General features: G+C 44.1%; 1 protein-coding gene across 2 annotated transcripts in view; it reads right to left on the bottom strand.

The window, feature by feature from the left end:
- The window catches only part of LOC311110614 (mitogen-activated protein kinase kinase kinase kinase 3-like), a 73,502-nt gene extending 47,308 nt beyond the window's left edge, over positions 1 to 26,194 (bottom strand). For both annotated transcript variants that reach the window (XM_084153135.1, XM_084153136.1), the window contains exon 1: positions 25,992 to 26,194. In XM_084153135.1, coding sequence (XP_084009261.1) covers positions 25,992 to 26,087 — 96 coding nt within the window. In that variant the 5' untranslated portion in view covers positions 26,088 to 26,194. The remainder of the gene's footprint in view (positions 1 to 25,991) is intronic.
- Between the last annotated feature and the right edge of the window lie 794 nt (positions 26,195 to 26,988).

Below are 26,988 nucleotides of genomic sequence, written 5' to 3'. Positions count from 1 at the left end.
TTCAAAGTAGCCACCATTTGCCTTGATGACAGCTTTGCACACTCTTGGCATTCTCTCAACCAGCTTCATGAGGTAGTCACCTAGAATGCATTTCTATTAACAGGTGTGCCTTGTTCTAAGTTCATTTGTGGAATTTCTTTCCTTCTTAATGCGTTTGAGCCAATCAGTTGTGTTGTGACAAGGTAGGGTTGGTATACAGAAGATGGTCTTTTACCAAATAGGGCTAAGTCCATATTATGGCAACAACAGCTCAAATAAGCAAAGAGAAATGACAGTCCATCATTACTTTAAGACATGAAGGTCAGTGAATCCGAAAAATTGAGAACTTTGAAAGTTTCTTCATGTACAGTCGCAAAAACCATCAAGCGCTATGATGAAACTGGCTCTCATGAGGACCGCCACAGGAATGGAAGACCCAGAGTTACCTCTGCTGCTGAGGATAAGTTCATTAGAGTTAACTGCACCTCAGATTGCAGCCCAAATAAATGCTTCACAGAGTTCAAGTAACAGACACATCAACAAAAACTGTTCAGAGGAGACTGTGTGAATCAGGTCTTCATGGTCAAATTGCTGCAGAGAAACCACTACTTAAGGACACCAATAATAAGAAGAGACTTTCTTGGGCCAAGAAACACAAGCAATGGACATTAGACCGGTGGAAATGTGTCCTTTGGTCTGGAGTTCAAATTTCAGATTTTTGGTTCCAACCGCCGTGTCTTTGTGAGATGCACAGTAGGTGAAAGGATGATCTCCCCATGTGTGGTTCCCACCGTGAAGCATGGAGGTGGTGATGTGATGGTGCTTTGCTGGTGACACTGTCAGTGATTTATTTAGAATTCAAGGCACACTTAACCAGCATTGCTACCACAGCATTCTGCAGTGATACGCCATCCCATCTGGTGTGCGCTTAGTGAGACTATCATATTTTTCAACAGGACAATTACCCAAAACACACCTCCAGGCTGTGTAAGGGCTATTTGACCAAGAAGGAGAGTGATGGTGTGCTGCATCAGATGACCTGGCCTCCACAATCACCCAACCTCAACCCAATTGAGATGGTTTGGGATGATTTGGACCGCAGAGTGAAGGAAAAGCAGCCAACAACTGCTCAGCATATGTGGGAACTCCTTCAAGACTGTTGGAAAAGCAATCCAGGTGACTACCTCATGAATCTGGTTGAGAGAATGCAAAGATGTCATCAAGGCTAAGAGTGGCTACTTTGAAGAATCTCAAATATAAAATATATTTAGATTTGTTTAACACATTTTTGGTTACAACATGATTCCGTATGTGTTATTTCATAGTTTTGATGTCTTCACTATTATTCTACAATGTAGAAAAATAGTAAAAATAAAAACCCTTGAACGAGTAGGTGTGTCCAAACTTTTGACTTGTACTGTATGTATGTATGTATGTATGTATGTATGTATGTATGTATGTATGTATGTATGTATGTATGTATGTATGTACAGTTGAAGTCCAACGTTTACATATACTTAGGTTGGAGTCATTAAAACTCGTTTTTCAACCACTCCACAAATTTCTTGTTAACAAACTATCGTTTTGGCAAGTCGGTTAGGACATCTACTTCGTGCATGACACAAGTAATCTTTCCAACAATTGTTTACAGACAGATTATTTCACTTATAATTCACTGTATCACAATTCCAGTGGGTCAGAAGTGTACATACACTAAGTTGACTGTGCCTTTAAACAGCTTGGAAAATTCCAGAAAATGATCTCATGGCTTTAGAAGCTTCTGATAGGCTAATTGACATCATTTGAGTCAATTGGAGGTGTACCTGTGGATGTATTTCAAGGCCTACCTTCAAACTCAGTGCCTCTTTGCTTGACATCATGGGAAAATCCAAAGAAATCAGCCAAGATCTCAGAAAAAATTAATTGTAGACCTCCACAAGTCTGGTTCATCCTTTGGAGCAATTTCCAAACGTCTGAAGGTACCACGTTCATCTGTACAAACAATAGTATGCAAGTATAAACACCATGGGACCACGCAGCCGTCATACCGCTCAGGAAGGAGACGCGTTCTGTCTCCTAGAGATGAACGTACTTTGGTGCGAATCAATCCCAGAACAACAGCAAAGGACCTTGTGAAGATGCTGGAGGTAACAGGTACAAAAGTATTTATATCCACAGTCAAACGAGTCCTATATCGACATAACCTGAAAGGCCGCTCAGCAAGGAAGAAGCCACTGCTCCAAAACCGCCATAAAAAAGTAAGACTACGGTTTGCAACTGCACACGGGGACAAAGATCGTACTTTTTGGAGAAATATCCTCTGGTCTGATGAAACAAAAATAGAACTGTTTGCCCATTATGACCATCGTTATGTTTGGAGGAAAAAGGGGGTGCTTGCAAGCCGAAGAACACCATCCCAACCGTGAAGCACGGGGGGTGGCAGCATCATGCTGTGTGGGTGCTTTGCTGCAGGAGGGACTGGTGCACTTAACAAAATAGATGGCATCATGAGGAAGGAAAATTATGTGGATATATTGAAGCAACATCTCAAGACATCAGTCAGGAAGTTAAAGCTTGGTCGCAAATGGGTCTTCCAAATGGACAATGACCCCAAGCATACTTCCAAAGTTGAGCCAAAATGGCTTAAGGACAACAAAGTCAAGGTATTGGAGTGGCCATCACAAAGACCTGACCTCAATCCTATAGAACATTTGTGGGCAGAACTGAAAAGGCGTGTGCGAGCAAGGAGGCCTACAAACCTGACTCAGTTACACCAGCTCTGTCAGGAGGAATGGGCCAAAATTCACCCAACTTATTGTGGGAAGCTTGTGGAAGGCTACCCGAAACGTTTGACCCAAGTTAAACAATTTAAAGGCAATGCTACCAAATACTAATTGAGTGTATGTAAACTTCTGACTCACTGGGAATGTGATGAAAGAAATAAAAGCTGAAAGAAATAATTATCTACTATTATTCTGACATTTCACGTTCTTAAAATAAAGTGGTGATCCTAACTGACCTAACACAGGGCATTTTTACTAGGATTAAATGTCAGGAATTGTGAAAAACTGAGTTTAAATATATTTGGCTAAGGTGTATGGCCCTGTGTAGCTCAGTTGGTAAAGCATGGCACTTGCAACGCCAGGGTTGTGGGTTCGATTCCCACGAGGGGCCAGTATGAATAAAAAATGTATGCACTCATTAACTGTAAGTCGCTCTGGATAAGAGCGTCTGCTAAAATATGTAAAAAATGTGTATGTAAACTTCCGGCTTCAACTGTATGTACGTACATACATACATACATACAGTGGTGGTTAAAAGTTGAGAGAATGACACAAATATAAATTTTCACAAAGTCTGCTGCCTCAGTTTTTATGATGGCAATTTGCATATACTCCAGAATGTTATGAAGAGGGATCAGATGAATTGCAAAGTCCCTCTTTGCCATGAAAATGAACTTAATCCCCAAAAACATTTCCACTGCATTTCAGCCCTGCCACAAAAGGACCAGCTGACATCATATCAGTGATTCTCTCGTTAACACAGGTGAGAGTGTTGACGAGGACAAGGCTGGAGATCACTCTGTCATGCTGATTGAGTTAGAATAACATACTGGAAGCTTTAAAAGGAGGGTGGTGCTTGAAATCATTGTTCTTCCTCTGTTAACCATGGTTACCTGCAAGGAAACACATGCCGTCATCATTGCTTTGCACAAAAAGGGCTTCACAGGCGTGGATATTGCTGCTAGTAAGATTGCACCTAAATCAACCATTTATCGGATCATCAAGAACAAGGAGAGAGGTTCAATTGTTGTGAAGAAGGCTTCAGGGCGCCCAAGAAAGTCCAGCAAGCACCAGGACCGTCTCCTAAAGTTGATTCAGCTGCGGGATCAGGGCACCACCATTGCAGAGCTTGCTCAGCAATGGCAGCAGGCAGGTGTGAGTACATCTGCACGCACAGTGAGGCAAAGACTTTTGGAGGATGGCCTGGTGTCAAGAAGGGCAGCAAGGAAGCCACTTCTCTCCAGGAAAAACAGACTGATATTCTGCAAAAGGTACAGGGATTGGACTGCTGAGGGTAAAGTCGTTTTCTCTGATGAATCCCCTTTCCGATTGTTTGGGGCATCCGGAAAAAAGCTTGTCCGGAGAAGACAAGGTGTGCGCTACCATCAGTCCTGTGTCATGCCAACAGTAAAGCATCCTGAGACCATTCATGTGTGGGGTTGCTTCTTAGCCAAGGGAGTGGGCTCACTCACAATTTTGCCTAAGAACACAGCCATGAATTAATGAATGGAACCAACACATCCTCCGAGAGCAACTTCTCCCAACCATCCAAGAACAGTTTGGTGACGAACAATGCCTTTTCCAGCATGATGGAGCACCTTGCCATAATGCAAAAGTGATAACTAAGTGGCTCGGGGAACAAAACATCCACTTTTTAGGTCCATGGCCAGGAAACTCCCCAGACCTTAATCCCATTGAGAACTTGTGGTCAATCCTCAAGAGGCAGGTGGACAAACAAAACCCCACAAATTCTGACAAACTCCAAGCATTGATTAGGCAAGAATGGGCTGCCATCAGTCAGGATGTGGCCCAGAAGTTAATTGACAGCATGCCAGGGCAGATTGCAGAGGTCTTGAAAAAGAAGGGTCAACACTACAAATATTGACTCTTTGCATAAACTTAATGAAATTGTCAATAAAAGCCTTTGACACTTATGGAATGTTTGTAATTATACTTCAGTATACCAAAGTAACATCTGACAAAAATATCTAAAAACACTGAAGCAGCAAACTTTGTGAAGACCAACACTTGTGTCATTCTCAAAACTTTTGACCACGACTGTATATACACATACACACTACCGTTCAAAGGTTTTGGGTCACTTAGAAATGTCCTTGTTTTTCGAAAGAAAAGCAATTTATTTGTCCATTAAAATAACATAAAATTGATCAGAAATACAGTGTAGACATTGTTAATGCTGTAAATGGCTACTGTAGCGGGAAACGGCTGATTTTTATGGAATATCTACATAGGCCCACTATCAGCAACCATCAGTCCTGTGTTCCAATGGCACGTTGTGTTTGCTAATCCAAGTTGATCATTTTAAAAGGCTAATTGATCATTAGAAAACCCTTTTGCAATTATGTTAGCACAGCTGAAAACTGTTGTGCTGATCAAAGAAGCAATAAAACTGGCATTCTTGAGACAAGTTGAGTATCTGGAGCATCAGCAATTGTGGGTTCGATTACAGGCTCAAAATGGCCAGAAACAAATAACTTTCTTCTGAAACTCGCCAGTCTATTCTTGTTCTGAGAAATGAAGGCTATTCCATTCGAGAAATTGCCAAGAAACTGAAGATCTCGTACTACGCTGTGTACTACTCCATTCACAGAACAGCACAAACTGGCTCTAACCATTTACATTTAAGTCATTTAGCAGACGCTCTTATCCAGAGCGACTTACAAATTGGTGCATTCAACTTAGGATAGCCAGTGGGACAACCACCACTGGGGGAGGGGGTTGTAGAAGGATTACTGTTAGACTATTCCAGGTATTCCTTAAAGAGGTAGGGTTTCAAGTGTCTCCGGAAGGTGGTCAGTGACTCCACTGTCCTGGCGTCATGGGGGAGCTTGTTCCACCATTGGGGTGCCAGAGCAGCGAATAGCTTTGACTGGGCTGAGCGGGAACTGTGCTTCCATAGAGGTAGGGGGGCTAGCAGGCCAGAGGTGGATGAACGTAGTGCACTCGTTTGGGTGTAGGGTCTGATCAGAGCCTGAAGCCCGCATCTACTACCATGGTTTTGTAGTAGATGCGAGCTAACCAGAACAGAAAGAGGAGTGGGAGGCCCCGGTGCACAACTGAGCAAGAGGACAAATACATTAGAGTGTCTAGTTTGAGAAACAGACGCCTCACAGGTCCTCAACAGGCAGCTTCATTAAATAGTACCTGCAAAACACCAGTCTCAACGTCAACAGTGAAGAGGCGACTCCGGGATGCTGACCTTCTAGGCAGAGTTGCAAAGAAAAAGCCATATCTCAGAATGGCCAATAAAAAGAAAAGATTAAGATGGGCAGTCTGAGTAAAGTGAAAACTGGTTTTTAAAAATAAAAAATAAATAAATAAAATAAAAAAAATAAAAAACAGAAATACCTTATTTACATAAGTATTCAGACCCTTTGCTATGAGACTTAAAATTTAGCTCAGGTGCATCCTGTTCCATTGACCATCCTTGAGATTTTTCTACAACTTTATTGGAGTCCACCTGTGGTAAATTCAATTGATTGGACATGATTTGGAAAGGCACACACTTGTCTATATATGGTCCCACAGTTGACAGTGCATGTCAGAGCAAAAACCAAGCCATGAGGTCGAACAAATTGTCCGTAGAGCTCCGAGACAGGATTGTGTCGGTACCAAAAAATGTCTGCAGCATTGAAGGTCCCCAAGAACACAGTGGCCTCCATCATTCTTAAAATGGAAGAAGTTTGGAACCACGAGACACTTCGAAGAGCTGGCCGCCCGGCCAAACTGAGCAATCGGGGGAGAAGGGCCTTGGTCAGGGAGGTGACCAAGAACCCAATGGTCACTCTGACAGAGCTCTAGAGTTCCTCTGTGGAGTTGGTAGAACCTTCCAGAAGGACAATATTCTCTGCAACACTCCACCAATCAGGCCTTTATGATAGAGTGGCCAGACGGAAGCCACTCCTCAGTAAAAGACATGACAACCCGCTTGGAGTTTGCGAAAAGGCACCTAAAGACTCTCAGACCATGAGAAACAAGATTCTCTGGTCTGATGAAACCAAGATTGAACTCTTTGGCCTGAATGCCAAGTGTCACGTCTGGAGGAAACCTGGCACCATCCCTACGGTGAAGCATGGTGGTGGAAGCATCATGCTATGGGGATGTTTTTCAGCGGCAGGGATTGAGAGACTAGTCAGGATTGAGGCAAAGATGAACGGAGCAAAGTACAGAGAGATCCTTGATGAAAACCAGCTCCAGAGCGCTCAGGACCTCAGTCTGGGGCGAAGGTTCACCTTCCAACAGGACAATAACCGTAAGCACACAGCCAAGACAACGAAGGAGTGGCTTCGGGACAAGTCTCAATGTCTTTGAGTGGCCCAGCCAGAGCCTGGACTTGAACCCGATCGACATCTCTGGAGAGACCTGAAAATAGCTGTGCAGCAACGCTCCCCATCCAACCTGACAGAGCTTGAGACGATCTGCAGAGACGAATGGGAGAAACTCCCCAAATACAGGTGTGCCAAGCTTGTAGCATCATACCCAAGAAGACTCAAGGCTGTAATCACTGCCAAAGGTGCTTCAACAAAGTACTGAGTAAAGGGTCTGATTACTTATGTAAATGTGATATTTAAGTTGTTTATTTTTTATACATACCCAAAAATGTATAAAAACCTGTTTTTGCTTTGTAATTATGGGGGTAGTGTGTAGATTGATGAGGGGGCAAAAATATTTTATCAATTTTAGAATAAGGCTGTAATGTAACAACATTTGGAAAAAGTCAAGGGATCTGAATATTTTCTGAAAGCACTGCACATACATACATACAGTGGGGGAAAAAAGTATTTAGTCAGCCACCAATTGTGCAAGTTCTCCCACTTAAAAAGATGAGAGAGGCCTGTAATTTTCATCATAGGTACACGTCAACTATGACAGACAAATTGAGAATTTTTTTTCCAGAAAATCACATTGTAGGATTTTTAATGAATTTATTTGCAAATTATGGTGGAAAATAAGTATTTGGTCACCTACAAACAAGCAAGATTTCTGGCTCTCACAGACCTGTAACAACTTCTTTAAGAGGCTCCTCTGTCCTCCACTCGTTACCTGTATTAATGGCACCAGTTTGAACTTGTTATCAGTATAAAAGACACCTGTCCACAACCTCAAACAGTCACACTCCAAACTCCACTATGGCCAAGACCAAAGAGCTGTCAAAGGACACCAGAAACAAAATTGTAGACCTGCACCAGGCTGGGAAGACTGAATCTGCAATAGGTAAGCAGCTTGGTTTGAAGAAATCAACTGTGGGAGCAATTATTAGGAAATGGAAGACATACAAGACCACTGATAATCTCCCTCGATCTGGGGCTCCACGCAAGATCTCACCCCGTGGGGTCAAAATGATCACAAGAACGGTGAGCAAAAATCCCAGAACCACACGGGGGGACCTAGTGAATGACCTGCAGAGAGCTGGGACCAAAGTAACAAAGCCTACCATCAGTAACACACTACGCCGCCAGGGACTCAAATCCTGCAGTGCTAGACGTGTCCCCCTGCTTAAGCCAGTACATGTCCAGGCCCGTCTGAAGTTTGCTAGAGTGCATTTGGATGATCCAGAAGAGGATTGGGAGAATGTCATATGGTCAGATGAAACCAAAATAGAACCTTTTGGTAAAAACTCAACTCGTCGTGTTTGGAGGACAAAGAATGCTGAGTTGCATCCAAAGAACACCATACCTACTGTGAAGCATGGGGGTGGAAACATCATGCTTTGGGGCTGTTTTTCTGCAAAGGAACCAGGACGACTGATCCGTGTAAAGGAAAGAATGAATGGGGCCATGTATCGTGAGATTTTGAGTGAAAACCTCCTTCCATCAGCAAGGGCATTGAAGATGAAACGTGGCTGGGTCTTTCAGCATGACAATGATCCCAAACACACCGCCCGGGCAACGAAGGAGTGGCTTCGTAAGAAGCATTTCAAGGTCCTGGAGTGGCCTAGCCAGTCTCCAGATCTCAACCCAATAGAAAATCTTTGGAGGGAGTTGAAAGTCTGTGTTGCCCAGCGACAGCCCCAAAACATCACTGCTCTAGAGGAGATCTGCATGGAGGAATGGGCCAAAATACCAGCAACAGTGTGTGAAAACCTTGTGAAGACTTACAGAAATCGTTTGACCTGTGTCATTGCCAACAAAGGGTATATAACAAAGTATTGAGAAACTTTTGTTATTGACCAAATACTTATTTTCCACCATAATTTGCAAATAAATTCATTAAAAATCCTATAATGTGATTTTCTTTTTTTTCTCATTTTGTCTGTCATAGTTGACGTGTACCTATGATGAGAATTACAGGCCTCTCTCATCTTTTTAAGTGGGAGAACTTGCACAATTGGTGGCTGACTAAATACTTTTTTCCCCACTGTACATACATACACACACATACATACATACATACATACATACATACACACATATACACACACTTTATCCCACTATACCAGGCAGGTACGTGGCAGGTTCCTTACACATCATAAACCTTTTATTTTAGAGAGCGCTTCCTTGAGATGAAAAAGCACTGATTGACTTTGCTGATTCATCCCTCCCTCCGGTACATCCACAATTGCTGTCAAGCCAAGGAACTCAACAGAGCAAATGTATCTCAATCTTTTAATTGAAAGAGATCAGCGTAGGCTACATTATATAATATCTCCAAGAAATGAAAATTTGACTAAATGATCATACAGCCTATTGGTCTGAGAGTACATTTGTTGACAGGCTGTCCCTCTCAATATTAAATGTTCTGGGTCTCCCTGATTTACAGTAAGAAGCTGCATCTCACCAGTATTTCCTATTCAATCCCCTGTTTCATGACTGAAACCCTAAAGCCTCTATCGCTGAGAGCCACTTCTGGAAAGGACACCTGTATGCAGGAGTCAGGGCTCAGGAGACTCAGTCAAACACAGCCTTGACGTTGCCAGTAATAGCTAAGGATAAGAATGATAAACATGGTGTCTGTAAAAGACTTGATCTGATTGAACCTGAGAGACGGACTAAATGATATCTGACAGCTAGGTGGAGTAGTCTACAGACTAGAGCCAGATGGAACACCAAGTCTGGGCACAGACCCACAATTCTAATTCTATGGATGGAACACCCCACCTGGATAGACCTCCCAGACTACACAGACAGAATAGCCCATTTCAAACTGGAGAGAACTTCTATAGCTGGAACGTCCAGACAGAAGGGTAATACCAAGTCTGAAGGCAAAAAGAACTCCCAGTCTACTAGGACCAGATAACCATGTGGGAAAGGATGAAGACTGACATCCACAGACGCCATGTGACATTATATACACCTTCCCATACAGTCCCTTGTTTTTAGCTACAGCCAGTCATGGAACATCTGCCTTATTAGCTTCACCAGCCCTCAGTTTCAGACTGAGACCTCACTGAGCAATACGAACAAAGCCCTATTCACTATACGAACACTGCTCTATATGACTCCACCGTCCCAGAATAGTTGGCAGGCTGACTTAAAAGGCTTCAATTCTGATGTCACCAGTGAGAGGGAATGACAGAAAGAGAAGCACACAGAGAGAGAGAGCGAGATAGAGAAACAGAGAGAGAGAGAGAGAGAGAGAGAGAGAGAGAGAGATAGAGAGAGAGAGAGAGAGAGAGAGAGAGAGAGAGAGAAACAGACAGAGAGAGACAGAGAGAGCAAGACAGAGAGAGGACAAGGCAGAAAGAGAAAAGCAAAAACAAATAGGATAGAAAGAAGTACTTCAGCAGACAAGGCAGTGACAAGTGCCTGATGACTCACGACAAGTGTAAATGGTCCCAAGGCCATAATACGTCATCTGTAGAATCAATGGCTGGACGCCATCTTCTATCATGAGAGAACCTCACCTCAGTCCCCCCATACAGCAAGCTAAGTCTACTCTAGGCCACATATCATTGGCCACGTTTACATGCGCACAGTATTCTGGATAGTAGTTCATATCCCGCTTAAGGTCTTTTTCGGGATAAGCTGTTTACATGTACCTTTGATATCCTGCTCACGAGTATCCCTGTATCCATGAACAAATATAATATTCCTAATTTAAATTCATATGGGTTAAATGGGAATAGTAACTGAAATCTGGACAATGACTGTAGGCCTATAACCTTTCACATGTAGCCTAATATAGTATTAACTCCTGCAAAATTATGAATTTCTTGCAGTAAAATGATATAACAAATGTTAATTTTGTCTCTGGAACAGGAGTGGAGTAATATGATTTATTCATTTCTGTCAGCATCTCTTGAGAAAAAGCAAATGTGTGTGTAACTGCTCTCACACTGTTATACAAGCAGACGGTATTTCAACCACATAACATTTGCACTCAAGCCAAACTGAAGTCTTATCAGAAACATGTTTCATAGTTCTCTCAGCTTTTCATTTCCTTAAAACTGGTCAAACTGATGACATTTTGGATGGGATTTCCACTGTTCTGAAATTATTGTGTTTTCTCCCCAGTCCCTAAACAAAACAGACAGCTTTACCAGCGTTAACTAAATTACTAATGCATTCTATCAATGTAAGACATTCTGGTGAGCACTACTTTAGTCTTCTAGGGCAACAAGTTATGACAGAAGAGACGCATGTATCTAACTATAGAGTATCAGCAAAATAAATTATGGAATTACGGTGGATCAACTGCGCAGGTAGCCTATGTTTTGAAGGGATTTGTTTGACAATCAGATGAAAATATCACACAACACCCATGAAAGTCAGAGGAAGGCCCCAAAAATTGACAAAGACTCCAGTCACCCAAAATACACTGTTCTCTCTGCTACCGCACGGCAAACGGTACCGGAGCGCCAAGTCTCGGTCCAAAAGGCTCCTTAACAGCTTCTACCCCCAAGCCATAAGACTGCTGAACAATTAAACAAATGGCCACCCGGACTATTGGCATTGACACTGGGGACCAGCTCCAAGACTGCAGCGCTGCAATAGTCATGAGGCCTGTGGAGAGCAGGGACATCATGGTATGTAAAAAAGGAGCACAATGTGTGGAAAAGCGGGGATGCGGTACATGGAAAACTAGGAACTTTGAGCTTGGAAAACCAGCTATTTACAATATGGAAAAGGAGTGAAGGAAAGAAATCAGCAGGCGTAGGCTCCAGGCAGAGTGAGCTGTGTGTGGGTACTGTGTAGACCTAGTCCTAGCTGGACAGCCAGAGGACTGACAGAGGCTATAGAGGCCCATGTTGGCAAGCTAGCTAACCGACAGCCTAGACCTAAATCTATAGATCCCAAATTTAAATATAAAACGCAACATGTAAAGTGTTTATATAAATTTTAGTCATTAATCAAACGCGCTTATCCAGAGCGACATATGGGAGCAATTAGGGTTAAGTGCCTTGCTCAAGGGCACACTGACAGATTTTTCACCTAGTCGGCTTGCGGATTTCGAACCAGCGACCTTTCGGTTACTGGCCTAACGCTCTTAACCGCTAGGCTACCTGGTGCCATACCTGCCACTTCGCTCCCTTGTCTCCCCCTCCCTCCTCCCCAGGCTTAAATCATTGGACCTCTTGTGACTGTGGGCACCATTGGACCAAGAGACATTATGCCCAGCGTCTGAGCTCATTTCATATAGGGTTCAAACCCAGGCTGCAGGTTTGGCTCCCTCTTTCAGCCCAGGCAGCCAGCGTTAATATCCAGGCATATCCTGGGAAAACTGGGTCACTGAACTTTCCCCCTATCCCTCGCTCCCTCACTGCTTCTGAGCCAGGCCATACAGTGCATTCAGACCACTTTACTTTTTCCACATTTTGTTACGTTACAGCCTTATTCTAAAATTGATTAAAATTGCTTTTTTTCCCCTCATCAATCTACACACGATACCCCGTAAGGACAAAGCAAAACCAGGTTTTAAACTTTTTTGTAAATGTATACTAAATAAACTGAAATATCACATTTACGTAAGTATTCAGACCCTTTACTCAGTACTTTGTTAAAGCACCTTTGGCAGCGATTATAGCCTCGAGTCTTCTTGGGTATGATGCTACAAGCTTGGTACACCTGTATTTGGGGAGTTTCTCCCATTCTTCTCTGCAGATCCTCTCAAACTCAGTCAGGTTGGATGGGTAGCGTTGCTGCACAGCTATTTTCAGTTCTCTCCAGAGATGTTAGATCGGGTTCAAGTCCGGGCTCTGGCTGGGCCACTCAAGGACATTCAGAGACTTGTCCCGAAGCCACTCCTGCGTTGTCTTGGCTGTGTGCTTAGGGCCGTTGTACCTTCGCCCCAGTCCGAGATCCTGAGAGCTCTGGAGCAGGTTTTCATCAAGGATCTCTCTGTACTTTGCTCTGTTCATCTTTGCCTCGATCCTGACTAATCTCCCAGTCCCTGCCACTGAAAAACATCCCCAGAGCATGTTGCTTCCACCACCATGTTTCACCGTAGGGATGGTGCCAGGTTTCCTCCAGACATGACACTTGGCATTCAGGCCAAAGAGTTCAATCTTGGTTTCATCAGACCAGAGAATCTTGTTTCTCATGGTCTGAGAGTCTTTAGGTGCCTTTTGTCAAACCCCAAGTGGGCTGTCGTGCCTTGTACTGAGGAGTGGCTTCTGTCTGGCCACTCTACCATAAAGGCCTGATTGGTGGAGTGCTACAGAGATGGTTGTCCTTCTGGAAGGTTCTACCAACTCCACAGAGGAACCCTGGAGCTCTGTCAGAGTGACCATTGGGTTCTTGGTCACCTCCCTGACCAAGGCCCTTCTCCCCCGATTGCTCAGTTTGGCCGGGCTGCCAGCTCCAAGAAGAGTTTTGGTGGATCAAAACTTCTTCCATTTAAGAATGATGGAGGCCAATGTGTTCTTGGGGACCTTCAATGCTGCAGACATTTTTTGGTACCCTTCCCCGGATCTGTGCCTCGACACAATCCTGTCTCAGAGCTCTACGGATAATTCGTTCGACCTCATGGCTTGTTTTTTTGCTCTGACATGCATTTAACTGTGGGACCTTATATAGACACATGTGCCTTTCCAAATCATGTCCAAACAATTGAATTTACCACAGGTGGACTCCAATCAAGTTGTAGAAACATCTCAAGGATGATCAATGGAAACAGGATGCACCTGAGCTCAATTTAGAGTCTCATAGCAAAGGGTCTGAATACTTATGTAAATAAGGTATGTTTAAAAATAAATAAATAAATTATATACACGTGTGCAGAAATTTCATTATGGGTATTGTGTGTAGATTGATGAGGAATTTTTATTTATTTAATCAATTTTAGAATGAGGCTCTAAAATAACAAAATGTGGAAAAAGTCAAGGGGTCTGAATACTTTCCGAAGGCACTGTAGAAACAGAAACCATGCAACCCACAGTCAGTCATTGGACCTCAAATGAGCCAAATAATAAAACAGCCTGAATGGAATAAAAGGGCCCAACAATTGCACTTTTAACTTAGTGAATCACAATTGCACTTAAAATACATACAAATGTATGCACAAATTACTGTAAGTCAGTCTGCTAAATGGCATATTATTATATTATTACATAGGCCTAGACCCTGCAAAAAAGTGAGAAGGGCGTGTGCAGCGGGGTGGGGGGGTGGGTAGCTGTGTGTGAGAGAGACTTGGTTCCAGTTTCAATCCTTCCTAATGCTTTAGGCCTAATACCAGGATCCCAAACCAGCTGCTAGACCTGTGGAACAACCTATTAGATGGCTTGAAGGATAAACAGAGTCAAGCTAAGGACCAGGCTTTATTAAAGCATGGCTAGTACACTGATAACATAGGACAACAAGGATGAACTCACCCCCAATCAGACAGCTCAGAGGGCATGCAACAGTTAACGATTTTACTGAGTTACAGTTCATATAAGGAAATCAGTAAATTTAAATACATTTATTAGGCCCTAATCTATGGATTGCACATGACTGGGCAGGGGAGCAGCCGTGGGTGGGCCTGGGAGGGCATATGCCCACCCACTGGGGAGCCAGGCCCAGCCAATCAGAATTATTTTTTTCCCCACAAAATGGTTTATTACAGACAGAAATACTCAGTTTCATCAGCTGTCCGGGTGGCTGGTCTCAGACGATTCCGCAGGTGAAGAAGCAGGAGGTGGAAGTCCTGGGCTGGCGTGGTTACACGTGGTCTGCAGTTGTGAGGCTGGTTGGACATACTGCCAAATTCTCTAAAATGTTGGCTTATGGTAGAAAAATGAACATTAAATTATCTGGCAACAGCTCTGGTGGACATTCCTGTAGTCAGCATGCCAATTGCACGCTCCCTCAAAACTTGAGACATCTGTGGCATTGTGTTGTGACAAAACTGCGCATTTTAGAGTGGCCTTTTATTGTCCCCACCACAAGGTGCACCTGTGTAATGATCATGCTGTTCAGCTTCTTGATATGCCACACCTGCCAGGTAGATGGATTATCTTGGCAAAGGAGAAACGCTCACTAACAGGGATGTAAACAAATTTCTGCAGAAAATTGGAGAGAAAAACAATTTCTGGGATCTTTTATTCCAGCTCATGAAACCAACACTTTACATGTTGCGTTCATATTTTTGTTCAGTATAAATGGTCTACACTGCCAACCTTATAATGTCCCACTTCCAAGCCAAACCACAAAAATCCTCACTGAACTTCGGACGTCCCGAAACAAAAAGCATGGACAAGGGCAGTAAAAGACAGCAGTCAATCATGATTACTGCCTCATTATTCAAATACAGGAATGCTGTTGTTATGTGGGGTAGCCTATTCCTTGGATTGAAACACTCATTAATGCATGTTTTATAACATCTTAACCAATGGCATTGACAGTGACACTGAGACATCTTTTCGAAAGAGAAGCACGGCTATCTTACAGACATAGCTGACAAGACAACAAAAGTGACGCACTGTAGCCCACAACAAACACATTCTTATTGGGATGGGGGTGGCAGATATCACCACCCTGCAATGTCTTCTGATTCTCTCCCCATTGTACTGGTGTAATCTGCACTCTAAGCAAATTATGATATCTTCACAAGCACAGTTGCGAACAATACTGAGGCTGTATGAGCAACTTCATTACATTAGGGTAGAATAAATGCTTGGCTGAGTGTGTTTTAGTGTGTGTATCAAGAAAACACAAGGTAAACGTTGTAGGCTGTTACAATACATTACACTGGTACAATATGTAGAAGGAGCCTCCCTGAAGATAAACAAAGTCGGGGCTTGAGTCCAACAGTTTTAATGAGCAAACAACTAGAGGAAAACAGAACATTCCCGGCCCAAACAGGATGGCCACTGCAGACGGTTCTGCACGGTCCGATTGTGAACACATCCAGCTGAGGGTCTGATCAGGCTTTCCACTCTACCTCTTCCTTTACAGGATCAGTCTTAAACAATGGATCACGCACACAGGAAGTCAGGACCACTGCATTCCAGACCATCCCTGCCCAGCTGTGCCACTCACATTTTACATCCATTCACTATGACCAAGGGGGAAATGATTTCATTCTTGAAAGTATATGGATCCAAGATGGCGGAGTAGTGCAGTTGTGTTTTTATCGTATGTCTGTAAATGTCTGTAAATAGCCTGTAAATACCCTATTTTTCGTACATATTTCCCTATCAGACTTTTCATCCTTCTACAAGATATACTTTCCTGCAACCCGCCTCACTCAATGTGGAACGGATTCTATTATTGACTTACCTTTATCTAGAATCTAGAATCTCCAGTTGAAACTAGCTAGCCAGCTAACTAGCTACTTGCTATTAGCCACAGCTAGCGGTGTTTCACCCAGAACATTGGATTTTTTTCTGCGGGATTAATTTTAATCACTGGACATTGATCACCGGATATTCGGCCAGTCTGCACAGCGCGTTATCGACCCAGAACATATCAGTTTTTCCGCCGGAATCACTGAATCACTGGACCTTTAACTCCGGATTCGTCGCTACCAGCTAGCTACAACAAAACGGACACTGTGGTCTGGCTAATCATCCTGAGCTAGGCCCATCTCCCGGCTATCTACCTCTCTGTCAACCGGACGGGACCACCTAGTGTTGACACGGAGCCCCGCCGATCCTACACGACTGGTCTGCCGACGAAATCGTCTGATGTGGTTACGACGTTAACCACGAAGATTCCATCCATCTGCTAGCCCTGGCCCGCTAGCACACGCTAGCCGTGGCCTCTTAGTCACTAGTACTTCACCACCGGACCTTATGATAACTCAGCTATACAGCTGATATCTGCTGGACTGTTCCTTTTTACGACCCCCCAGCCTAGCTAAACCTGCCAGCTAGCTACAACAAAACGGACGCTGTGGTCTGGCTAATCATCCTGAGCTAGGCCCATCTCCCGGCTATCTACCTCTCTGTCAACCGGACGGGACCACCTAGTGTTGACACGGAGCCCCGCCGATCCTACACGACTGGTCTGCCGACGAAATCGTCTGATGTGGTTACGACGTTAACCACGAAGATTCCATCCATCTGCTAGCCCTGGCCCGCTAGCACACGCTAGCCGTGGCCTCTTACTCACTAGTACTTCACCACCGGACCTTATGATAACTCAGCTATACAGCTGATATCTGCTGGACTGTTCCTTTTTACGGTACTACATCCTGTTTATGTTTAGCCTCAGCCCAAACATGGTTAGTTTATTGTTGTTTCGGTTATTTCTAATTGTACTATATCACTGTAGACCCCCCAGCCTAGCTAAACCTGCCTTAGATAGCTCCTTTGCCCCTCCCCCAATACACGCGGAGACCGACTCAATTGATGCCTCCAGCGATGCTATCTCTTTCATTGTTACCCAACGCTTAGGTTTACCTCCACTTTACTCATATCCTTCCATATCCTTGTCTGTACATAATGCCCTGAATCTTTTTTATAACACCCGGAAATCTGCCCCCTTTATTCTATGTACCCAACGCACTAGAAGACCAGTTCTTAAAGCCTTTAGCCGTATCCTTATTCTAGTCCTCCTCTGTTCCTCTGGTGATGTAGAGGCTAACCCAGGCCCTGCAGCCCTCAGTATCACTCCTACTCCCCAGGCGCTATCATTTGATGACTTCCGTAATCGCAAAAGTCTTGGTTTCTTGCACATAAATATCAGAAGTCTACTTCCTAAGTTTGAGTTATTCACTGCGTTAGCACACTCTGCCAACCCTGATGTTCTAGCAGTGTCTGAATCCTGGCTCAGGAAGGCCACCAAAAATTCTGAAATTTCCATCCCCAACTATAACATTTTCCGTCTAGATAGAACTGCCAAAGGGGGTGGAGTTGCAATCTACTGTAGAGATAGCCTGCAGAGCTCTATCATACTATCCAGGTCTGTGCCCAAACAGTTTGAGCTTCTACTTCTAAAAATCCACCTTTCCAGAAATAAGTCTCTCACTGTTGCCGCTTGCTACAGACCCCCCTCAGCCCCCAGCTGTGCCCTGGACACCATATGTGAATTGATTGCCCCCCATTTATCCTCAGAGTTTGTACTGCTTGGTGACCTAAATTGGGATATGCTTAATACCCCAGCCATCCTACAATCCAAGCTAGATGCCCTCAACCTCACGCAAATTATCAACGAACCTACCAGGTACAACCCTAAATCCGTAAACATGTGTACCCTCATACATTTACATTTAAGTCATTTAGCAGACGCTCTTATCCAGAGCGACTTACAGGAGCAATTAGGGTTAAGTGCCTTGCTCAAGGGCACATCGGCAGATTTTTCACCTAGTCGGCTCGGGGATTAGAACCAGAGACCTTTCGGTTACTGGCACAACGCTCTTAACCACTAAGCTACCTGCCGCCCATAGATATCATCCTGACTAACATACCCTCTAAATACACCTCAGCTGTCTTCAACCAGGATCTCAGCGATCACTGCCTTATTGCCTGCGTCCGTAACGGGTCCGCGGTCAAACGACCACCCCTCATCACTGTCAAACGCTCCCTAAAACACTTTAGCGAGGAGGCCTTCCTAATTGACCTGGCCCAGGTATCCTGGATGGATATAGATCTCATTCCGTCAGTAGAGGATGCCTGGTTGTTCCTTAAAAGTAATTTCCTCTCAATCTTAAATAAACATGCCCCATTCAAAAAATGCAGAACTAAGAACCGATATAGCCCCTGGTTCTCCTCAGACTTGACTGCCCTTGACCAGCACAAAAACATCCTGTGGCGTACAGCATTAGCATCAAATAGCCCCCGCGATATGCAACTTTTCAGTGAAGTTAGGAACCAATATACACAAGCAGTCAGGAAAGCAAAGGCTAACTTTTTCAAACAGAAATTTGCATCCTGTAGCACTAACTCCAAAAAGTTTTGGGACACTGTAAAGTCCATGGAGAATAAGAGCACTTCCTCCCAGCTGCCCACTGCACTGAGGCTAGGAAACACTATCACCACCGATAAATCTACAATAATCGAGAATTTCAACAAGCATTTTGCTACAGCTGGCCATGCTTTCCATCTGGCTACCACTAACCCGGCCACCAACTCTGCACCCTCTGCTGCAACTTGCCCATGCCCCCCCCGCTTCTCCTTCACACAAATTCAGACAGCTGATGTTTTGAAAGCGCTGCAAAATCTGGACCCCTACAAATCAGCTGGGCTAGACAATCTGGACCCTTTCTTTCTAAAACTAGCCGCCGAAATTGTCACTACCCCTATTACTAGTCTGTTCAACCTCTCTTTCATAACGTCTGAGATCCCCAGAGATTGGAAAGCTGCCGCGGTCATCCCCCTCTTCAAAGGGGGTGACACTCTAGATCCAAACTGCTACAGACCTATATCCATCCTGCCCTGCCTTTCGAAAGTATTCGAAAGCCAAGTTAACAAACAGATCATCGACCATTTCGAATACCACCGTACCTTCTCCGCTATGCAATCCGGTTTCCGAGCTGGTCACGGGTGCACTTCAGCCACGCTCAAGGTCCTAAACGATATTATAACCGCGATTGATAATAGACAGTACTGTGCAGCCGTCTTCATCGACCTGGCCAAGGCTTTCGACTCTGTCAACCACCGCATTCTTATTGGCAGACTAAATAGCCTTGGTTTCTCAAATGACTGCCTCGCCTGGTTCACCAACTACTTCTCAGATAGAGTTCAGTGTGTCAAATCGGAGGGCCTGTTGTCTGGACCTATGGCAGTCTCTATGGGGGTGCCACAGGGTTCAATTCTTGGGCCGACACTTTTCTCCGTGTATATCAATGATGTCGCTCTTGCTGCTGGTGACTCTCAGATCCACCTCTACGCAGACGACACCATTTTGTATACATCTGTCCCTTCATTGGACACTGTGTTAACAAACCTCCAAACGAGCTTCAATGCCATACAACAATCCTTCAGTAGCCTCCAACTGCTCTTAAACACTAGTAAAACTAAATGCATGCTTTTCAATCGAACGCTGCTGGCACCCGCCCACCCGACTAGAATCACCACTCTCGACGGGTCTGACCTAGAGTATGTGGACAACTACAAATACCTAGGTGTCTGGTTAGACTGTAAACTCAACTTCCAGACTCACATAAAGAATCTCCAATCCAAAGTTAAATCTAGAATCGGCTTCCTATTTCGTAATAAAGCCTCCTTCACTCATGCTGCCAAACATGCCCTCGTAAAACTGACTATCCTACCGATCCTTGACTTCGGCAATGTAATTTACAAAATAGCCTCCAACACTCTACTCAGCAAATTGGATGTAGTCTATCACAGTGCCATCCGTTTTGTCTCCAAAGCCCCATACACTACCCACCACTGTGACCTGTACGCTCTTGTTGGCTGGTCCTCACTACATGTTCGTCGTCAAACCCACTGGCTCCAGGCCATCTATAAATCACTGCTAGGCAAATCCCCGCCTTATCTTAGCTCATTGGTCACCATAGCAGCACCCACCCGTAGTCTGCGCTCCAGCAGGTATATCTCACTGGTCATTCCCAAAGCCAACACCTCCTTTGGCCGCCATTCCTTCCAGTTCTCTGCTGCCAATGACTGGAACGAATTGCAAAAATCTCTGAAGCTGGAGACTCTTATCTCCCTCAATAAGTTTAAGCATCAGTTGTCAGAGCACCTTACCGATCACTGCACCTGTACACAGCCCATCTGAAATTAGCCCACCCAACTACCTCATCCCTATATTGTTATTTATTTTGCTCTTTTGCACCCCAGTATCTCTATTTGCACATAATCTCTTGCACATCTAGCATTCCAGTGTTAATACTATTGTAATTATTCTGCACTATAGCCTATTTATTGCCTTACCTCCATAACTTGCTACATTTGCACACACTGTATATATATTTTCTGTTGTATTTCTGACTTTATGTTTTTTACCCCATATGTAACTCTGTGTTGTTTTTATTGCACTACTTTGCTTTATCTTGGCCAGGTTGCAGTTGTAAATGAGAACCTGTTCTCAACTGGCTTACCTGGTTAAATAAAGGTGAAATTAAAAAAATTAAAAAAAATTAAAAAAAAGTACAGCAAATGTCCTTAAGCTAAACATTTCAGGCTGTGGGCTACATTTGATACGGTCATCTTCTACATATCTTATGTTCTGTATAGTTAATGGTTACTGTCTAAACAAATACTTTGAAGTCTTCACATTGTAGGCCTTCAAATTCCTCTTTCTCCAATGAATTGCCATCCAATACTCTAAATACTTTGACAAACCCCTAACTGCATGGCAACAAGATTGTTAAGTAGCCTACTCTGGGTGAAGTCAAGGTTATAGTAAACCAGCATAATACAATCTGTGTTGTTTGAATGTTAATGAATTTCGAATGGTCGCCACTGCCTCCAACAATTAAATTCTACAATATTGTGGTTAATTTCTAACAACAAGTAGGAGGAGTGAAAGGTTTATTTGTGGTGCACCTGCACCATTAGCCATTACAGGTTAGGTAGTGTTTGGCGTAGCACAGAGAATTGGACCAACCTCAACTTGGCGATACTTCCTCAATTCCCGAATGGAATGACAACCAATGTCTTCTAAACGTCCAGGTCTAGTTGCAGGGGGTTCGTTTAAATTTAGAATATGCCCCGTTATTAAAATGAAATCCATGTTTTGCTGCATGAAGTAATCCAACAATGTGTATGCCACCATCTTGTCTATTTCAAATGTTCTTTCATTGATCGAGATAGTGAGTGTAATGGACGGATTTCAAGAGACAGGATTTAGAGGAAAGTCTAGTCGGAACACTTTACGACTATCCAATCTCTCCCTATCCCAGTCTGATGTCCCCACATGCTTCAAGATGGCCACCATTGTTCCTGTACCCAAGAAAGCAAAGGTAACTGAACTAAACGACTATCGCCCCGTAGCACTCACCTCTGTCTTCATGAAGTACTTTGAGAGATTAGTCAAGAATCATATCACCTCTACCTTACCTGCCATCCAAGACCCACTTCAATTTGCCTACCGCCCCAATAGATCCACAGATGATGCAATCACCATCACTCTGCCCTATCCCCTCTGGACAAGAGGAATACTTATGTAAGAATGTTGTTCATTGACTATAGCTCAGCATTCAACACCATAGTACCCCCCAAGCTCGAGGCCCTGGGTCTGAACCCCGCCATGTGCAACTGGGTCCTGGACTTCCTGACCGGCTGCCCCCAGGTGGTGAAGGTAGGAAACAACACCTCCAATTCGCTGATCCTCAACACTGGGGCCCCTACAAGGGTGCGTGCTCAGCCCACTCCTGTACTCCCTGTTCACCCATGACTGCATGGCCAAGCACGCCTCCAACTCAATCATCAAGTTTGCAGACGACACAACAGTAATAGGCTTGATTACCAACAATGACGAGACAGCCTACAGGGAGGAGGTGAGGGCTCTGGGAGTGTGGTGCCAGGAAAATAACCTCTCACTCAACATCAACAAAACAAAGGAGATGATCGTGGACTTCAGGTAACAGCAGAGGGTGCACCCCCCTATCCACATCGACGGGACCGCAGTGGAGAAGGTGGAAAGCTTCAAGTTCCTTGGCATACACATCACTGACAAACTGCAATGGACCACCCACACAGACAGTGTGGTGAAGAAGGCGCAACAGAGCCTCTTCAACCTCAGGAGGCTGAATAAATTTGGCTTGGCACCTAAAATCCTCACAAACTTTTACAAATGCACAATTGAGAGCATCCTGTCGGGCTGTATCAACGCATGGTACGGCAACTGCACCGCCCGCAAATTACCCACCCTCCAGGACACCTACAGCACCCGATGTCACAGGAAGGCCAAAAAGATAATCAAGGACATCAACCACCCAAGCCACTGCCTGTTCACCCCGCTATCATCCAGAAGGCGAGGTCAGTACAGGTGCATCAAAGCTGGGACCGAGAGAATTAAAAACAGCTTCTATCTCAAGGCCATCAGACTGTTAAACAGCCATGACTAGCACATTAGAGGCTGCTGCCTATACACATAGACTAGAAATCACTAGCCACTTTAATAATGTTTACATATCTTGCATTACTCATCTCATATGTATATACTGTATTCTAAACTATTCTACGGTATCTTAGTCCATGCCGCTCTGACATCGCTCGTCCATATATGTATATATTCTTAATTACTTAGATTTGTGTGTATTGGGTATATGTTGTGAAATTGTTAGATATTACTGCACTGTCGGAGCTAGAAGCACAAGCATTTCGCTACACCCTCAATAACATCTGTTAAACGTGTATGTGACCAATACAATTTGATTTGATTTGACTACGCAGGCGTGACACATTTGTCGAGGCCACAGGAACAATGACATTTGATAGCCCATCGGGAGAAGATGAGAGCACAGACTCAGATGAAGGAAGGATGGCGGACGCGGAATATTAATCGGATGTCGGTGGAATTAAGGAAGAATGGACCTCTGTCCAAAAGAACGGTTAGAGAAGCAAAGTTGGGATGGGAAAGAAGACACCTAGTGTGAAGAATACCTCATATCTGGTATTATGGGAGAATTGTGCCCGAATTGTGAAATCCGTTGGAAGTATCCAAGATGGTGGTGGGGAGAGGTGTGGGTAAAGTGGAGTCGGTGAGTCAGGAGGAGTGGGCTGGTCTTGACTCTTTGTGTTTCTGCTGAACAGAGGCAGGCAGCGTATGTTTGGTATCAGGCGAATTAATAACCATGCTGTATTGTGCTTTGAGCTAAGGAGAAGAGCACCTGTCAAGGGAGTAATTGCTGGAGTGTCGGAGGAAGTGGGCATCGAGGAACTGAAGAGTATTACTGGAGTGGTTGATGCACGGAGGGTGAATCGTTGGGTCAGTGACAAGAAAGAGAAGAGCTCGTCTATCTTGTGTGTTTTTTTAATGTAGAGTCCCTCTCGACCAGAGTGAAGCTGGGGTGTGTACTTTCCTGTAAGAGCTTTTATTTCCAGGCCGTTGCAGTGTAAACGGACATGAGTGTCTGCAGGCAGGGAAATCCGAGATGCAGAAGTTGTGGAAAAGAAGGTCACGGTGAATGTTATGAAGAAGCTGTGAAGTGTTACAACTGTGGTGGAAAGCATATAGCTACATCTTTGGAGTGCCCAACGAGGACGAAAGAGAGTGAGGTTGCCAAAGTCAGGGCCGTCCAGAGCATTTCATATGCAGAAGCTGTCAAAACAGTGGAGGGAACAAAAGGTACTCGAGGACTCCATGGTGTCGGCAAGGCCTTCAATGCAGGCTGTAGAGTTGGCTTCCCTCCAGGAGGATCCAGGGATGTTATGTGCAATGGCACGGCTAAAGTGTAGGGGAGGTCCAGGAAGATGGACAATATTGTGGATGCAACTGAGCGGTTCCTGGGACTAAAATATTTTTCAGGGAAGGAGTTACACGAGGCGCTGTCACGAGCAGTGATACCCTGAGGCCCCAGAGCCTGGGGAGGGAGCTATGGAAGAAATTAGGTAGTGGGATATAGGTTTTGTTAAACTCCACAGAAGAAGAAGACATGTGGCCCTTTGGGGTGGACACCCACCTGTCTCAATCAATGAGAGAAGATTTGAAATAGTGAAGATGGCGGCGTACTTCATGGAGCAAAACATTTATTTACTTTAATAACAGAGAATTTTCTAAATTCAAACAAACCCCCTACAACTAGACATGGATGTTTAGAAGACATTGCTTGTCCTCCAAGTCGGTAATTGAAGAAGTATTGACAAGTTAAGATTGGTCGAAAATTCTATGTGCTACGCCAGTGGTATCTAATAACACCCATCTGCCAGCTAGAGCAGAGTAATGGTCTGACTAGCCAATATTTTTCATAGCTAGAAGATTAAGATCACTTTAGGTCCAACCAAAATTGTACTTCTGCTTTTAACCCAACCCCTGCGAAAGACACACACACACAGGTTTTAGAGGTGCGGTTGGGCTGTCACACTGGAAGCTGTTGTTGTGGGTGGTTAAGTGCCTTGCTCAAGGGCCAAACGGCAGGCAATGGCATCTAGGATTTGATACCAGAAACCCTCCGGTTGCCAGCTTACTTAAGCCAGATTTGTCCTGTCAGTCCTGGGATTCGAACTGGCAACCCTCCAGTTGCTGCAAACCGCTAGGCTACCTGCTGCCGCTAAAAATGTGACACAATTAACTGTATTGTAAGGTCCCAAAACAGCAAAACTGTATAAATGAGTTCCTTAAATAATATCCAATGTACTGTTTTTAGGACAAAAATCTCATTAAACTTGAATATTCATTGCTTTCCCTGGCTGCCCGAATGCGCCGGGCCTTGTCTGTTGTGTGGAACCAGACTGAATCCTTCGGGGATATTCTACCACACCATAAATACGACACTAACAAACAGGAAAGCAACATCGTAACAAAGCCACCCAATGACCAAGGATGACGGGCTGCGTTATTATGTTTATCTTAACAGAACATGAGAGGGATTAGGCTATCTGTTGAGTATTTCGCGATATGAAATTCTGGCCAGGTGCCTTCCACGGCTCCATGCAAAGGCATTCACCAGCACTTGAGCGACAGGTTTTAGTGTAAAAAAACAACAACCTAGTATGCTTTCTAGTGTATTATTAGGTCAGTTTGAATACCCTGCGTCGTTACAATGTAATGTGCGTGTTGTTTTACTGTAACAATGTATCAAAGTAGCTGAGCAATTAACTACTGGCTGCTAGTCCCGTGTAGCTCAGTTGGTAGAGCATGGCGCTTGCAACGCCAGGGTTGTGGGTTCGATTCCCACAGGGGGCCAGTATGAAAATGTATGCACTCACTAACTGTAAGTCGCTCTGGATAAGAGCGTCTGCTAAATGACTAAAATGTAAAATGCTATTGCTGCAGTTACCTTGTAGACATCTCCGTATGTGCCACTTCCTATTCGCTGAATTAGCTCGAAGTCCTCCTGCGGATTGCGCCTGGATAGGTCGACACTGGAATTCATCTTTAGAACTCCGATTTTTTATGATTCCGAATGGTAAGGTTGAACGACACCAACACTACAAACCTAAAAACATACAGCGTTAGAAAATAACAGCAAGCCTCCACCGAAACTTCAACATGGCTTCCAATGCGCAATGGGCATGCGCATAAATGTAATTTTAAATTCTCTATAAAAAAGCAGACTGGGAGAAAGTGTGCAACAGTTTACAAGGGTGGCAGATGGCTGGTTGACAATAAAGACCAAGTGAGATAGGCTCCAAACTACTTGGCTTCTATAACAATAAAACATTGGAGTAGGCTATGTGGTTAACCCATTAGCCTCAATTATTTCTCACTGCCTTTATGGCAGAACATTTTATAAAGATTTTGACATGAGACCTATAAGATCTGTACACAAAACTGTCTGGCTTTTAATTCACGTTTGCATTTATCTGAGCCCCCATGTTAGTGTATTCAAGGGTCTTGTTCAACTGCATTGCTAAGTCAATCACTAAATTGATGATTGATCATAGCAAAGTCTATACATTGGTTTTGGTGACAAGAGGGATGGAGTGAATAGTTGAAGGGGTGATGAGCAGGACCAGGAGATATTGTCCTCTATAGGAGGTGTTAATTAGTGTTAGTCCACGGCAGGGTTGGGGTCTCTATAAGCTTCAACATGAGGTCCTAAACCTAGCATGAAAGTGCATCCTTGTAACTGTAGGGGCTAATATAGTCAAAATGTTTGCATTGGCGTAAGTTGAGCCAATGGCCATGGGGTAAGTTGAGGGGATGGCAAGTTGAGCAAATTGAAGGGTTTTCTTCCCATGTGTAATACAAGGCATTATCTCTGGGATTTGAGGTAACACCAGGGCCTGGCCTATGTTAAAAGTGTTTTAAAAGTACTGTGTTTTTTAGGTGTT

Source organism: Coregonus lavaretus, assembly GCF_964263955.1.
Source record: "Coregonus lavaretus genome assembly, chromosome: 36".
In the NCBI taxonomy this organism is placed as follows: domain Eukaryota; kingdom Metazoa; phylum Chordata; class Actinopteri; order Salmoniformes; family Salmonidae; genus Coregonus; species Coregonus lavaretus.
Note: the sequence above shows the minus strand (reverse complement) of the source record. Positions and strands in the feature narration are given on the sequence as shown.